Below are 17,137 nucleotides of genomic sequence, written 5' to 3'. Positions count from 1 at the left end.
AGAGGATATAGTGTAAGGCCAGTAGAGTATCCATTATAACCTGCATAAAAGTTTAAACCAACCTGCCAAACTTCACTGTTACTGAAAATATTTACCAAGACCAACAGATGAGCCCCAAAGCAATCTTCATCCTTAGTAGAAACATTCTGGGCCCACTTTGCCCAAACACAAACATTTAACCCCAAGGTGGTACACATCACTTCAGTAGGAAAACTGCTATTAAACTAGATTTGAATCATCTAGGTAACTCTAGCCTCAACCAACATTATGGCATAACCCAAGGTTGCTCAAGAAACAGAAGAAACATTAATTTGTACTGGTAAGATTAAACAAATTTGTGCTAGGCCATGTATACACATGGGTTCAGTGGAGAGGGAATATGGGCTCAGGAGCTGTCAATGACAGGAGTCAGGTACAAATAATGGATCAGAACCAGCCATGTTCACGTATCAGAGAGATGAGGACAAACCAGCAACAGGTGAGATCTTTAGTCGCAGTTACTAGCCGATTTGGAAAGACCACATGATGGTTTTGAGAGGCTGCTGTGCTGCATCTGGGGCTACAGATCCCTCCTGTACTTTCCAAAGTCTAAGCTATTCCCTCACCAGGTACTAGGATTGAGGTCGTCTTCAACAGCCATGAAATCAATGTCTCTCTTCCTAACACCAACGTAATTTTACCTATTTTCTAACCAGTCTCTACTTGCACACATACTTTCTGGGAAGAATTAGATTCAGGTAGGACAAGGGCATTAAAACAAAAACTTACAAAGATCCATTATGTTCCCTACCTTGGCCTGTGTGAACCACTATAGGTGGATTTGGCAAGTAATCTCAACCAAGCGGCTATGTACATGATCTAGAACTATGTTTTTCCAACAAAACAATTTAGGGGTAGACTACAACAAAAGTTTGGATCCTTAATTAAGCTCTTTTGGGTGGGCATCCACATGAGTGCTATACCAATATACCAACCAGGCCAAATTGAGGTTGCTATTGGGGGAAGGAAAGATGCATTATGCCCAGCAATGGTCAGGGTGGAAACTTGAATTTTCAAGCTAGGACTATACTATGTAACCTCCCACCCCATTCATCCTGATCATTTCATAGGAGGCAGACAAGAGAAAAACTGAGGGTGATCAATTCAGATATCAAACTGCTCTACTAAAATATATGGAGCAGAAAGAGGTGAGCAAGGTAGAGTCAAATCTTTCATTTATATTCAAGGAAAACATTCCAGTGTCATAAAATTCAGACTTCTGAATCACGGACAACATGGAATATTCAAACAACACTTAATTATTGACCCAATGTCGGTGGTCTCAGTGATTTCAGGTACGTGATTATCAGCTTGTAGATGATCTGGAAAACCACAAATGTCAGTTTACTGTTTCAAGGGCCACAGTATGTGGCCAGAATTAGCAGTCTAGATTTAGGCGGTGAAAGTATAACCTAAAAAAGCAACGACAGTGCTGTGGTACCAATGGTAGCACCAAATCAAGTTCAAAGGTCTGACAGTTTGCTATGAGTGGGAGGGGTCTCCTTTACCATAGGACAAATCAATCATCTCTAAACAGAAGTCACAGGTAGGGTATACTGTGATAGCTTTCACAAACATATGGTCCTCTGCTGTGCTGCTGTCTAACAGTAGATTAAGGTAGCAAGAGCACTAGTCTGATTGTTGCCATCTTGCTAGATAGCTTGCCTCTATTCAGATTTATTAGAAAATAGGCCCACATGTGTGCCTCTACAGGAGTAAACCACACTGCTAGAATGGTAATTGCAATTTATTTTTATGGTGTATAATCCTAAAGAGTGATGCCTTTAATTGTCTTCCAAGTGGCAGACTAGACAACGTAGGCAACAACAGCCCAAGAGTCAGTATAAATCTAGGAAGCTTCATTAAGGGGTCAGGAAGAAGAAGACTGGCTTGAATTTTGACCAGTGGAGTGGCCACATAAACATTTGGTTTTACATAGCTGATGCTTGGCTGAAAGACAGCTGCAGCAGTCCAAAGACATCACCAGCCTTTAACTTAGCTGAATATATCAGTAGCCTATCTCAGGTATTTGGGGGAAGATACTGTAAACTGAGGGTCCCTCTGAATGAGCCACTTTACTTCAAGTAGTGGAATGGGGCATTTGGTTTGCTCCAAAGGCGTTGCTACATTTTCACTTACACCTGAGACCATGTTAGAGCCAAGCAACTGTGCTCTTAAATACACATTTGACAAAGGAGAATCTTTTAGTGTCCCTTGTCATTAAATTCTAGTTGACCTATATCCAAATTTAAAAGTCAGATACAGAATCATGAGGCTACCAGAGGTCAGGTGTTCAGTTTCCTTAAGACTTAGAGGAAGTTAAAAAAAAAAGCTTTTAAGGGTGTATTTGGTGGCAGATTCAGGCAGGTGGTGACATTGTACTTGGAAACATCCTCTCTGATAGTCCAGCAGTTATTAAGCATATAACTAAAGTTGTGATTATCCATGTTCCTCTTGGGATTCTTTGTTATTTCTGAACTACCAGGAATACTCCATGTGCTAGTCCCTGAGAGTCTCCCTCTAGCCTTCATGATCACTCACAAATAAGCACCTAAAATTAAAATACCAAATTCGTATTAAAATGTGGGAGCTAAAACAATGTACATTGAGTAAGTTTGGGCACCTTTTCCAAAAAACATGCATATGTGTCACAAAATGTGGGTCAGGAGTTATGACAGTAATCTAAAGACTCCTATCAGTTATCAGAGCAGAGGGAGAGTGGTGGGCAGTGGTGATGAAAGTATAGACCGTTTTTCTCTTCAGCCCCTGGGTCCCTTATCTTTTCTCTCCTAGAAAGCTATGTGTCTACTGACATCCCATCCTGCTTTCCAAAACTGAAAAGAGCTCTACGAGTCTAAAGATTGATTTTACTCAACCTGCAAACTTAAGTTAGCCTTGTAACATTCATGGGATTTTGGCAGAAGACATGATAAGACCTGTGCAAAGACAAAAGACTTCATTGCTCAGGACACAGAAAGCAGTATGAGCATGTCTGCCTCCTAAGATCCAGAGAGTGACAAAATATGGACCTAGTTGGCTATTACATACCACAAATAGTGGGTGAATGCCTCACCTGAGGAATACTGAACTTGGGGAACCACTGTTTTACAGTAAGCAGTAAAACTGCTTCCCCATTCCTAAAACAGAAATATCTCATTCTTCAAAGCTGCTTGCTACAAGGACAATTCTGAGAAATGACCCAGGTAAAGGGCCTTGCATGTTTTGTTGGTTAGGTCAAGAAAGAACATGCAAGGATTCAGAAGGCCAATGGCAGATGGCCTCTCCTAACAGCTTGATTTTTTTTTTAATTGACAGGATATATTAGTTTCTATCAAAAAACTAAAATCTGGGGTGGGGATATAGCTCAGTTGGTAGATTGCTTGCCTTGCATGCGCCAGGCCCTGGTTTGATCCCCAGCACCACAAAAAACTAAAATCTGACAAAAAAAATAAAACCAGAAATCAATGACAATAAACTTTATACATTATTAACATTTCCTTTAAAAAATTCAAGAAAAAATGCACTAATACTAACAATTTTATAGTATCTATTAATACTATAAAAGAATATATAACTCCTATATCAATCAACTTGACCAGAATAAGAATAATGTGGTTACCTAATTCTCTCTATAAAGCTAGAATGAATCTAATAAAAAATTAAATATGTCATAATTTAAGTAAATGTATGGCTAATCTCATTCAGTAAAACAGACACATGAGAACAAAGCAATCCTAATTAGAAAGGAATTTAAAATACCACACATTAATGAGCAATTCTTAGAAATGCAAAGTATAACATTTAAAATATAACCTAATACATCAATATGTCCAGTGAGGAAAAACTTTATATTCATCTTAATAGATGAAAATACTGATAAAGTGATTATTTAGAAATTTTAAAAGATGGTATGATTAGAGACATACCATGTTATCTGACAAAAGAGATAATACAAATTTAACCAATAGATTTCACATAATTCAAATTAAACCCTGCTAGGATTTTGCGGGGGAGATACAGGGAAGAATGTGAATGTTAATTCAAGAACATCAATATATGCAAAGTACTAAGAAAGTTTTGGAAAAACAAGACAGCAGAAATGAAACAAATTGCTCTATCAGATACTTTATTATAAAGCAATAAATACTAAACAAGTATGGCATTGCTATAAGAAACATAATTGGGAGCTAGGGTTGTAGCTCAGTGGTAGAGTACCTGCCTAGCATATGTGAGGGACTGGGTTCAATCCTCAGCACCACATAAAAAAAAGAAGGCATTGTGTCCATCTACAAACTAAAAAAACAAGAACAACAACAAAAGAAATACATAATTGGAGCTGAGCACGGTGGTGCATACCTGTAATCCCAGCTGCCCAGGAGGCTGAGGGAGAAGGATTCCAAGTTTGAGTATACTGGGGGCTATTTAGTGACATCTGTCTCAAAACTGGGGGAAGTGGAGCTGGAGATATAGTGATAGAACAAATGCTTAGCATGTGCAAGGCCCTGAATTTAATTCTCAGGGGAATAAAGGAATAAATGGAAAGAACAAATAGCTAAGAAATAAATAATGAACGTAATAAATAATAATTGACTATTATCTTCGGGAAAAAATTTTATTGGATCTTTATCTTTTGGTGAAAATAAATTAGATGAATTAAAATTTTAAAAAAACAGGAAAAAGAAAACCACTGGAAAATATTAGTTTTTCACAAAACCAATTCAGAGAAATAAATATAAAAACAATGTAAAATTCATACACAGGAAAATTTGGCTATTTAATAAAGGCCTTCTGTATATTAAAATCAATATGAATTATAGGAAAATATAAGAAAAGGTTTGTAACAAATAGGTATTAACATGAGTTACTAAATATGACTATGAGAAGCTATTTCAAAAGAAATTTTTAAAAAACATACTGCTAGGTGTTACTTTGTTTAAAAAACTAATAAATTAGTAATTTCCTTCTAATTTATCACTTTTAATACAAAAAGTAAAAAGTCTTGAATAATGCATTACAAAAGCAATCTCATTTATATTATTTTTAAAATTATTTTTTTATTTCCAAGCCTTCAGTTTATATACAGAGATATTCCAAATAAATTGTTTAACATTTACTTCAAAAAAATGTTCATATAAAACACACATTGTATATGTTATGATATTTTGGTATAATCTGTATTCCAAAATAAAAGGTAATCCAGACAAAATTATCTCATTTCTCAACATATATCACATTCTTAAGTATATCACAACATCTTATAATAAAATTTCTGCTATTTCAACTCGCTACTTTATAAACTACTTCTTTCACTTTTGGCTATTATTTTACCTTGAAGTAACCTTCTTCAGCAGCTTTTTAATCTCATTAACTTTACAGGTGTGCTTCTCATGGATAACCACAAATGCATTACAACCATCTGGTGGTGACTCATCAGCAGCAATCTAAGATTTCAAAGATGATATTTAGCTTCAGTAGTTAATTACAATATGATTTTAAAAACTCACATTACTTTGATTAAAATAACCCATCAACTACTATTAAATTATTGGTCTAATTAAAGTAAAAAACAGCCATACGTAAGTAGACTCTAAAATATTTTAATAAAAATCAATTTTGCTGTAGGAAATAAAAATGTTTCAAAGTTATTAAAAAGATTATATTAAGATTTTATGGGCTGGGGATGTGGCTCAAGCAGAAGCGCGCTCGCCAGGCATGCGTGCGGCATGGGTCCGATCCTCAGCACCACATACAAACAAAGATGTTGTGTCCGCTGAAAACTAAAAAATAAATATTAAAATTATCTCTTTAAAAAAAAGTAAGATTTTATTAGAGGGCTGGAGTTGTAGCTCAGTGGTAGACCCTAGCACATTTGAGGTACTGTGTTTGATCCTCAGTACCACATAAAAATAGAGGTATTGCATCCATCTGCTAAAAAGAAAACTTCATTTGTAATGTGTCTTTATAATTTCCTTATTCCAAAACCATAAAATTATACATATATTATAATCAACATTAATATAATCAATGATAGATTATTGAACCAAGTATTTTAAGTTTTCGATAATTTCATGCTAAATATGTTTACATTATATAGCTTTATGTACACTGGTAACATGCCTCTCTGTTAAACATAAGTCTGGGTATTTTTACATACCTGTTGAAACATCTGAATAGTTGGAGAGTATGCCCTTATAGAGAAAGCAAACTTTAAGAGATTGATGTGTAAATTGTCTAAAAACTGTCCAGCTTTCTTCAGGATTAAGTTGTAATAAGAATAATCTGATTCTACAAAAAGAAAAAAAAAGTTAATATTTTTATATCCAACCCAATGCATTGCACATTCCTCATTGTATAGTTAACTTAATCAACATCAGTCACATTTTAAGTTTGGATGATCTTAGAGGAAAACGGGGGGGGGGGGAATCAAGCTCTCTATTCTATTAATTTTATTTTGAATCTTTCAGTGATTTCCAATGAATCAATAAAGACCAGGCTGTAAATCTTTCCATTAAAATCTATTTGAGAGACGCCATCCATTTCAGACTCATGCAGCCTAGTTACCAACTGATAGAAACTTATGTTAAAAAAGCAGAGCTAAGGCAGTTCACAGAAGTTCCTATGGATCATGGTTCCCTGGAACAAAGAAAGATCACAAATGGGGGTGGCTAAAACCAGATTATAACAGCAGATAATATCTTTCTCAACAATGAGACAAAAAAAGGGGATAGGAAAGCAGTTATGGAAGAAATAGAAAAAAATGCTAAACTGAATTATATGATAACATAAGAGTAAATACCAATAAAAATTGCAGGAAAAAATAGAGCAACACACAAGGGAAAAGTAAGAATAATGAAACAAAAGGAGAAGGGAAAAATATTGTGGACTAACTGATAGACACAGTAGTTAAGCAAAGGAGATGTACATTATGTATACTTGTAGTCCCTAAAGCAAAAAATAAAGAGAATAAAACAGAATGAAATAAATATATAATACAAGCAGTCTCCCAAATTAAACAGAATGAATCTATATACCTACAAATGCGCGCACACACACACACAAAATAGACATGGAATGTCAGCATTGCAACATTCCCTAATAAAACTGTGGGACTCTGAAGTTTAAAATCCTATAATGTATACATAAAAGTGTATTATTCATACGTGAGCAGTTATGTATGTATGTGAAGAACTCAAGGGCCATTATCATGAGACTAAATAAGAGTAAACTTCATATACATAAGGAATAAAGAAACTGTACCATAAAGTCTAAGGGTGAATTTTAAATATACTTAACTACAGAAATAAAAGACTAGATTAAGAGGTTAATGATGACAGAAGACTAACTGTAAATGTATGTTCTCATTATGCAGAAAAATACCAGTGGCAAAAATGCAATAAAGAGGAAATTAAAATAAACTCAGTGATTCCTCATAATTAGCAGAGAAAAAGACTATCACTGAAGTCAACAAAGTAGTAGACACATACATATACTTAAGAATAACAAAGACAGAAGATATTGTGAACCAAATCACATCGACAAAGGGAATAAAGGGTCACTAGTCATTTAATTACTGCTTACAGTAGGGGACCAACAAATTAAAGAGGCAGCAAGGGCTCAGGTCTACATAATATCATTCCTTTGGTATAAAATGCAGGAGGGAAGGGGAGATACATATTTGGTCAAACCCTGCTCATCAAGTGTTTGCTTAAATATCAATTGTTTGGAAAGATTTTCCACTAATCTCCACATGTAGCTCATGTTATACACTCTGATAGAACTTTATACCATCTTTAGATCACTACTCAAAACTATAAAATTTTACACAGGTGTTTAATTCTGTAAACAATTTATGCTATCAACTGAAAGCAGGGATCTTCTGTAGCCTTTCAACTCCATTTCCACTCCTGACACACAGAATATGTATTTAATAAATTTCTTTTATATTTCATAAGTGAATAGGGTTTCTTCATCATAGACAGTCCAGTAATTTTAAATAGTAGACAAATGAAAATAGGTGTACTCTTTCACTCCTACTTCTTTAGCAAATTATAGGTGAACTCTGAGAACTAAGGAGTTGTAGTGAGTTTTCCCCTTTAGAATCTGGAAAAAATGCAAGATAGATTAACCTTCTAGTAAAAGCAACACATAACAGATCAGAAATGTTATTTTAAAATGATCTTAAAAGATAATAGCTAGGAGGCCAAAAAATAATGTAACTAAAGTATGGCTATATCAATCAAAAAGACTTGGACACAGACAAGAGTCAACAGAAACAAATGTAGTGACTGACCGCAGACATTAAATTTGTCAAGGTTGTCCCTAACATAGTGATGGTTATAGAATCTAACAGTTTTAGAAAGTGCAATTCTGTACTTTAAATAGTAAAATCATCTGTAATGAAACAAATGCCTTGGGCTATTTTAGAGAAGTTTTTAAATAAATTCATGTTCACCAACTAACCTGCTGATAATTATTTTGCCTTTTCAATATTATTTTCCTTTCTCTTCAACCTCACCTTTTACTTGATTGCTTTCTACTGGCACCTAGTACACAAAAATCATGCTCATACTTAAAAAAAAAAAAAAAAAGCAGCAGCCTACACAGTTAACTCCTAACTCATCTTATTCCTTTCGATAAAGTATCTTGAAGGACTCAAAAGTTACCTCTACTTTCTCAATCTCAACTCACACCTTATCCTATTGTAATATCGATTACCATACCAGTGAAATGGTTCTCAAAGTCATTAATTTTTTAAAAGCTGGAAGTACTTAATATTCATATATTTTATCTGCTAAGTAAATTTGATAATTGATCACTTTCCATTTAATATTCTCCTGGCTTTCATGGCATCACATTTAAGTATCCACCTACCTCCACAGGTACTGTCCTTTAGTCTTAAATATATTCTTCCTCACCATCCCATCAACATTGGTGCTCTTCAGGATCCTGATTCCGGTTCCCATTTTATTTTCATTCTATGCCTCCTACCTATAACTTCAATTACCTCTTTACATTGACAACTCGCAAATTTTATCTTAGGTACTTTTTTTTTACCTAATTCTGTCTCATAGGACAGCTTACTGAATACCTCCCCTGAACATTCCAAAAGTAATTAAAATAGGACACATCCAAACTGCAGTCATCTTCCTATCCCAAACCTGGTTTTTGTGCACAAGTAACTGAAGAAGTTGTAACAATTTCTGAACCCTCTCCCCCAAATATATGTGCTAGGAGCCACAGCAAAAGTATTATGATACATGGCACCTTTGGTTTAGGTGACTGCCAGCTAGCCATTGAGATGATATGATTATGTTAAGATTTACATTCATATGGAAATTGGACTCCTGCTGTTCACCTCCGCCTGTTACGGGACTCCCGGAGAGTTCCCATTGGTTGGGGAAGGATAGTAGGAGGGAATTTCCGGGGGAGGTCCAGGCCCCGGGTTCCGGTGGAGACACACACGTGTGTGGACCGGCTTGCTAGCAGGGCGCACACGGGACACTGGCGGCTTTTTTAAATAAAGCTTTGTTCCTGCTTGAGTGGCTTGTGTTTCTGTGCCCAGCTGGGTGCGGCATATATGATCACTTTACTTGTATAGAAACCATTAAAATCTTCAAGGACTTTAACAACTGTACTCTTAAATACTGAGCATAGAGAAGTAAAAATAAACAGGGCCTTTGAAGTCAGATAAATCTTGGCTGACATTTCTAACTCGCCACACAAAACTATAAAGGTTATCTAGTATCTTGCCTCTTGAATCTTAAGGCATCAATAATGCATATATGTTTGAAATAAGAATTCAGGTTCCCATTTATCTTAATGATCTGCCATCAAACTGTCAAGTGTTTCTCTTTGTTTAGGTATAAAAATATGCTGACATAGCTAAGCAATTGAAGAGCTCAAAAGTGACAAATTAAGATTGGTTCTCCAATTAAAAAATAGCACTGGATAAAGTCAAAGCATGTATTGAGAACAGATCTAGGATATATGTATACTAAGGATTTTAGGTGAGAGAAAACTATTGTGAAAACCTGGCACATAAATCTAGTCTATTTTTACCTGATTACAACTAAATTTACTACAACAAATGCAAAAACAAAAATTTTCCACATGATCTGAAAGATTACCAAGTAGTCAATATCCCCCCCCACACACACACATTCTATTTCATTTCTAGTACTCTTATGATCCCTACCACCTGGCTAACTCTACTTATCATTGTTATAGTTTGGATGTCTCATGTGAGACAATGCAAGGAGGTTTAGAGGAGAAATGATTGGGTTATGACAGACTTAACCCAATCAGTAAATTAAGCTCCTGATGGAAATGAGTGGTACTGTAGGTTGGGTGTGGCTGGAAGTGGTGGGTCACTTAGAAAATATGTACTTGGAAGCCGCTCCTATGTGGTGAGTGGGAGTCTCTTCTTTCTGCTTCCTGATCATGTGAGCATTTTCCCTCCTCCACACTCTTCCGCCATTTTGTTCAGCCTCACCTTGAGCCCTAAGGAATGGAGCGACTATGAGCTGAGACTTTTGAAACCATGATCCCCAAGTAAACTTTTCTTCCTTTAAAATTGTTCTGGTCAGATCTTCTAGTCACAGCAGTGAGAAAGCTGACTAAATCATTCAACTCAACTCCAGCATTCACCACTGGAAATGTCCTGCTTTCTCAGAAATATCAGCAAGTGCGTTTTTTAAAATGTGCTCTCATTTTATGCATACCCCTATTAAAGCTCTTATCACCTAAGAGTACACTTCACATTTTTGTTGTCTGAAGAACAAGACCATATTTACTCATCTCTGTATAACTGACACTGTCTGGCATCTTTTATGACTAAAATAAGGATTAAATAATGAAGTTTTTCAGGAAAACATTTTGAAAGGGAAAATTACTTGTTTTTAAAATATTTCAGTTTCAAATATCATTAAAGGCATGTTTGATCCATTTTAAAGATATTATTAAACCATAAAATTGTTAAGCTTCAAGTCTGCTTGAGCAAAACAGGCTTCAGCAAATGAACATTTAAAACATTTGAAACTATCTTTTATATATATATATTCAGGAATAAAATTCATAAACTTTTTAGTCACAAAATGTCTTCTGTCATATTGGCTAAACATTTTACTCTTAAGGGATTCCACGTTCATGCCATCTGAGAATAATTTTTCTTTTGAATAATGAACCTTTAGCTTCTGCTAAAACCCAAATTCAGTATCTTTAATCTTTTGACCTTCCCTAAGAAGCACAATAAACACTTCTTAATTCTGAGAAGGACAAGTTTGCAGATGTACTCTGATAAATGTAAAAACTACTATTTTATAATGAAAATACTGATTCCCTGATTTTTTGAGAGCAAGAATTAAAAAAATCTCTTTAGGTGTTTAAGGAAAAAATACTCCAGAAATAAAAATGCAGTATTACAGTTCAGTATAGATTTGTCCAAATTCACACAATGTACACCATCAATAGTGGAGCTTTATGTAAATTATGGACTCTGGATAATAATCATGTGCTTTAATAGGTTCATGAATTCTAACAAATGTATAATTGATGTACATTGGTGGGGGATGCTGACTATACATGTGTGAGGGTTGGAAGCATACAGGAAATCTACTTTGTGCTCACTTTTGCCAGGAACTTAAAACTGCTCTAAAAAAATAAGGTATCAACAAATATTAGTAGATGCAAAATTAACAGTATTTCAAAGAAAGTAGATAAAAGCATAACTCAATTCTGATTTCTTCTTGAATATAATGCAATATCCAAATTTTACTGAGTTTTCTTATAAAAAGTAATAAGCTTTATATTTTTAGAAATGAACGATAGGAATAGTTCCATTAAAACACCTATCCAAATTTAATGTTCAGATTTACTAGCCCAATTAGGCACTCACACTTAATTGTTACCACTAAATAAAAACATATCCAATGTGGGCACATAAACACAAATTTCGTTAAGGCAATATTTGCACATCACCTACCTGTTTTCTTATAAATTGCTAATTCTTGTACAGTTTCCAAAAACTGCCAAAATTTTTCGTTACTTTCTTCTGCCATAAATTCACTATTAAAAAAAGTAATCAGTTAATAAGTGAAAAAGAAAAATAATTTAGAAACTATAAACTACAATTTAGAACAAAAATCATTCTATGACAATTCTCTAAAAACTAATGTCAAATTACTAATTTCCATTTATTGTAACAAAATGAACTGATGATTCTTACCTGAGGAATCATTCTCAATTAGACACAAAATCATAGGAAAAAATGATTGTATAAAAGATTACTTTTGGCTTTTCTTCAGTAGGCAACTAAAAAAATGGATAATTTATCATTCCATAAGAAATACCACTAACAATGGCAATGAAGAGAGAATTATATAAAGGAAAATACTAATACATACACACAGAGATCACCTGTTTTTCATCAATTGTTTTTTGGAGTGCTTTTTTCTTTTTAGTTACACATGATAGTAGAATGTATTTAGACATATTATACATATATGGAGTGTAACTTCTCATTCTTGTGGGGGATACTAAGGACATCCAAGACTTTCTTGTGAGTAAGGAATAGGAAAAGGAGGTGACAAAGACCTATTAATTTATCAACATAAATATGACAAGGACAGCAATTTAAAGTAATAAGGAACTGCAAAACCACTATTGCTATTAATGATGTTCAATTCAATGACTTAAAAAAAAATCTAAAAGAAACATTAAGACCAGACCTGAAAAGACACAAAATCTTAAATAGGGAGCAACGCTTAATATTCAACTGACTTGATCAAACACCTTAAATATACTCATATATAGGTTGTTTATCCTTTATGTGAAATGCTGGGAACATAAGTATTTTGAATTTTTCCAGATTTTGGAATATTTGCATATACAGAATATTATATCTTGTGGATGGGACCCAAGACTAAGCACACATTTTATATACACATAACCTGAGGGCAATTTTACATCATTTTTAGTCTACCTGTATTTTTATTGCAACCTGTCCCTAAGTCAGATATGTTAACTTTCCACTTGTGAAGTCATGTCAGAATTCAAAAACTTCTGGATTGTTAAGCACCTTGGATTTCAGATTTGGGATACTTGACTTGTACTGTTCAACCACAGATAAGAGTATTATTCTTCAAAGTGTTCACTTAAGTACTCACACTTGTTCTCTCAACATACCACCACTCTTACGTACTTCTGGAATTTCTTTCTCTATGCCAGGTTTAAGTTGAAATGGTTGAGTGATCACAGCACAAGGTTGTCAAGTCATGCTCTTGGCCTCTCCAGAACACACTGAATTTTCTAATTTGAACATCCTTTACAATATGAAAGGGCTGAGAAACTTCCAGATCAAGTGTTGGCTCCTTTTGCCTTAAATTTTTCTTATAATTTCATATCTTTCACAGCAGCAAGACAGAAACCAGGTTGCACCTTCAACACCCTGCTTGAAAATCATCATAATCAAGTTCATTGCTTTCACGCTGTTATCCTGCAAACTACAGAACTTAAGTTAGCCAGTATTGTCACTATGTAAAAAGTGTCACCTCTCTCCTTTATTCTAGTTTCAACATGTACCACCTCTTCTGAGCCCTTGCCAGGACTGCCTTCAATGTTCATATTTCTACTAACCTCCTGTTCAAATCATAGACTGAGATGAGAGTACTTAGTTCTACCATGCTTCTTACTCATTTTCTAAGATATCAACCAGAATCACCCTTACTGTTCATGTTTTGGCAAACAGGCTGTTTAAACTTGTCTAGCATGTTGCTCAAAATTTCTTCTACTCCATAAAAAGTGAATCATGTTTAGGCTTTAAGGCTAAAGACCTAGTGCAATATATCAGTTTCCTTTTTTTAAAATCCATGTAAATAAGTATTTAAATAAAATAGAAAATTACTTTCATATCATGTTTATTAAAACAATTTTTCATAATTTTTGTGTTCATATATGGATACACAGTATAACTCCACATGATGTACAACCACAAGAATGGGAAGTTACACTCCACGTATGTGTAATATGTCCACTGCCCAATTCCTTCTACATTTTTTAGGTAATTTGTTACAGCAACAACCCACTTTTGTGTACCAAAATCTATATTAGTTTCTTTGAGCTGCTGTAACAAGTTACCAAAAACTCAGTTGCCTAAAACAATGTGTTCAAGATTCAGGGGATCAGATGTCCAAAATCAAGGTGTTGGCAGGGCTTCATTCCCTCTGAAGACTCTAGGGGAGATAGTCTCCTTGCTTCAAGGTTAGTGGTTTCAGGTGCTCTATGGCTTGAGGGTACAGAACTCCAATCTGACTTCATCTTCACATGGCCTTTCTCCAAATTCATCTGTTTATAATGACATTGGATTTGAGGCCCATCAGATAACCCATTCTGACCCCTAATTACAACTGCAAAAACCTCTTATCCAAACCAGGTGACGTGCATTTGTGAGGACATTAACATATCTTTTTTGAGAACCATCCTTCAACCCACTACAAGCAAAGAGGGTAGTAAATCTGACTAGATCTAGATAGTGAAGGATGTTCAGGATATCCTACAGGCTTCAGGAATTCCAAATCAGACTCTTTGAGACAAGTAGGCATTGCAATTAGCAATCTAAGGTTGGAAGAAGTCAGAATGATTTGTGACCAGGTGCGGGATCAAATCCAGGCCCAAGTTCTGGGAGAAACTGGGGAAAGGAGAGAAGGGGCATATTTTAAGATAGACTCATTTACCCAATAAAAACTAAGTGCAACGAAGGGGCCACACACTGCTGCTCTGGTGAACATACAAAAGGAAAAGAGTTTTACTGGAGTATTAAGGGGCAAAAATCTAGTCGTTAAGTTCTTGCACAGCAACTGATAACTAAGAATTGATTCCAGTGGAAGAGATGGAAAAATTCTGTAGCCATTGTCTTCCCAACAGCGAACCTAGGAACTAGGAGCGGACAAAAGGATCAATTATAAACTAGATGCTTTTCAGTAGGATCTAACTGTCGCCTCTGTCCAAGTGCTGCAGTAAATGCCACATTCCACCGCTCTATCTTTTCCTCTTTCGTAGATGCTAATAAAAGCCACATGAATTAAACCAAATTTTTAAGAACTACAAATTGACTACGCCCTGAGCGAGAAAGGAGTTGCCGGGGAGTACTGAGGTGGCGCGGGAGAGGCGTGGATGCTCCGGACGCTAGGCATCAGGGCGCCGGGAGAAGCGAGGCGCCGAGCGGGAAACGCGGCCGCCTGCTCGAAGGCGCCGGGTCAGTGGGGCCGTGACGGCCCGGCGCGCTCCCCCGCCCGCCCCCGAGCAGGGCTCGGCCGAGGCCCCCGGCCCGCACCCACCTCGCCTCGAGCAGCAGCGGCGTCTCGGGCCACTTGGCGGCCAAGTGAGCCGTCACCGCCTTGGACGCAGAGGCCGTGCCGGCGCCCAGCAGCCAGAGCCACAGCACCGAGCCCAGGAGCAGCCGCACCGCGGTCGCAGTCTTCGCCGGCGTCATGGCGCGCAGAGGCAAGCCCGAGCCCCTCGGACCCGCGCCCACTGCAGCCACGCCACAGCCGGCTCCTCCCGGCGCGTGCCCGCCCACTTCCGGCGGGAGGAGTGCGAGTCGGTTAGTCGGCGGGTCCCGCGCATGCGTGCCTGGGGGCGCCGTCAGGGAGCCCCCGCGAGCCCACGCCGCCGGACGCTCTGGGACGCTCCCCAGACCGGGCTAGGCCGCCGGCGGAAGCGAAGTCGGGGGCCGCCCGGACGTGGCCACTTTTTATATGGTAGGAAAGCGAGGCCCGTGGGATCGAAGCACTTACCTCACGAAGTTCTCAGTTTTACTGCGGATGAGAAGCTGCTGGGACAGCTTTTAAAGGTCACTGCCCAGCCCACACCACGTCATCTGGGTGGGGGGTGAGGGAGCGAAATTCGGCCTTATTGGTGTTTGAAGAGCCGCAGGTGACTCTGTGCGGTCACGGTGGGAAAGCCGTGATTTAGCAGAGGATCTTGAGCTGTTCGCTGGCCAGCTGTAGCTGAGTGCCCTGCCTCGCTCCGGTGTTTCTGATACAGTGGCCCCGAGAATTCTCATTTCAAGTTCCCAAGGGATGCTTACACGGCTGTCTGGATGCTAAAATGTGGTCCAGCGTAGGCATCGCCTCAGGAGCTCTAGAGATGCAGCTTCTCTGGTGCACACAAAACTACTCAATCAGAATCTCTAGTTTAGCGGGAACCTCACGTGATTTCTATGACCACAAAAGTTTGAGAGGCGCCGCTTTAAAGGGTTACAAGTGAAAGTCATAGAAAAGTGCATATAAGTGGTAGGTGTTTTGCCAGGGTAAAATACGTGGTAAAAAAGAAACAGGAAAAAATAGCTTAGTGGATGCACTGATCCATTGATTACCCTTACTCCTTTGCCTTACAGAGAAACTGGTTCTCTTAAAGTTGTCAAAAAACGGTCATCCCTTATTTTTATTTTCCGCTCGTTTATTTAGTCTATACCCTTCCTTAGAAGACCCTACTCTGGAAACTCTGCTCCTACATGTTTCACTTCCAAAATTTAGACTTCTTGATTTCTCCTACTCAGTAAAATCTATCCCTCCTTTAAATTTCCATAAGCTCTTTAATTGTCATGTAGCACTTACATTCTCATTTTAGAATTTGAATAAAGTAGGTATTTATCCTACTAGATATGGTATGTTCCCCGAGGACTTATGCCTTATTCAATTTTGGCATCCTTTTATGTTATTGGAGAATCAGTAAATATTGAAGAGTCTTTTTATAGATAGGTAGGCAGAAAGCTAAGGCAAATGAGCCTCATTTCTATCTAAGGTGCCTGACAGAATATACCATGAATTTTTTCAAGTATTTATTCTAATTAATTCTTCATTTCCACTTACTCTTGGGCTGAATTTTTATTGAAACTGTGGGCTAGAGGAAATAAAATATTGACAGAGAATGTCTTCAATGTCACCATATCTCAGGGGTTGCAAATTCTTTAAGAAATGACTTGTCATATATAAGCCGTGTAAATATACTATTAAAGAACACTAATAAAATAATATTCAGTCCAGTATGTTTGAGTTTAGGAGAGTGAGACTTATACATTTCTCTTTTTAAAAGAATGTAA

The 17,137-nt window shown here is 36.9% G+C and overlaps 1 protein-coding gene across 1 annotated transcript in view; it reads right to left on the bottom strand.

Annotated features, from left to right (window-relative positions):
- Uggt2 (UDP-glucose glycoprotein glucosyltransferase 2) overlaps positions 1–15,549 on the bottom strand; it is a 166,528-nt gene extending 150,979 nt beyond the window's left edge. Inside the window, exons 1-4 of the mRNA XM_026399575.2 lie at positions 15,372–15,549; positions 12,020–12,102; positions 6,194–6,324; positions 5,368–5,480 (exon numbers count right to left, since the gene is read on the bottom strand). Of these exons, the coding sequence (XP_026255360.2) occupies positions 5,368–5,480; positions 6,194–6,324; positions 12,020–12,102; positions 15,372–15,526 (482 nt within the window). The 5' untranslated portion in view covers positions 15,527–15,549. The remainder of the gene's footprint in view (positions 1–5,367; positions 5,481–6,193; positions 6,325–12,019; positions 12,103–15,371) is intronic.
- Positions 15,550–17,137: the final 1,588 nt, after the last annotated feature.

This window comes from Urocitellus parryii, chromosome 2 (assembly GCF_045843805.1).
Source record: "Urocitellus parryii isolate mUroPar1 chromosome 2, mUroPar1.hap1, whole genome shotgun sequence".
Lineage (NCBI taxonomy): Eukaryota > Metazoa > Chordata > Mammalia > Rodentia > Sciuridae > Urocitellus > Urocitellus parryii.
The sequence above is the reverse complement of the archived record's forward strand: the minus strand, read 5'-3'. Positions and strand labels throughout refer to the sequence as shown.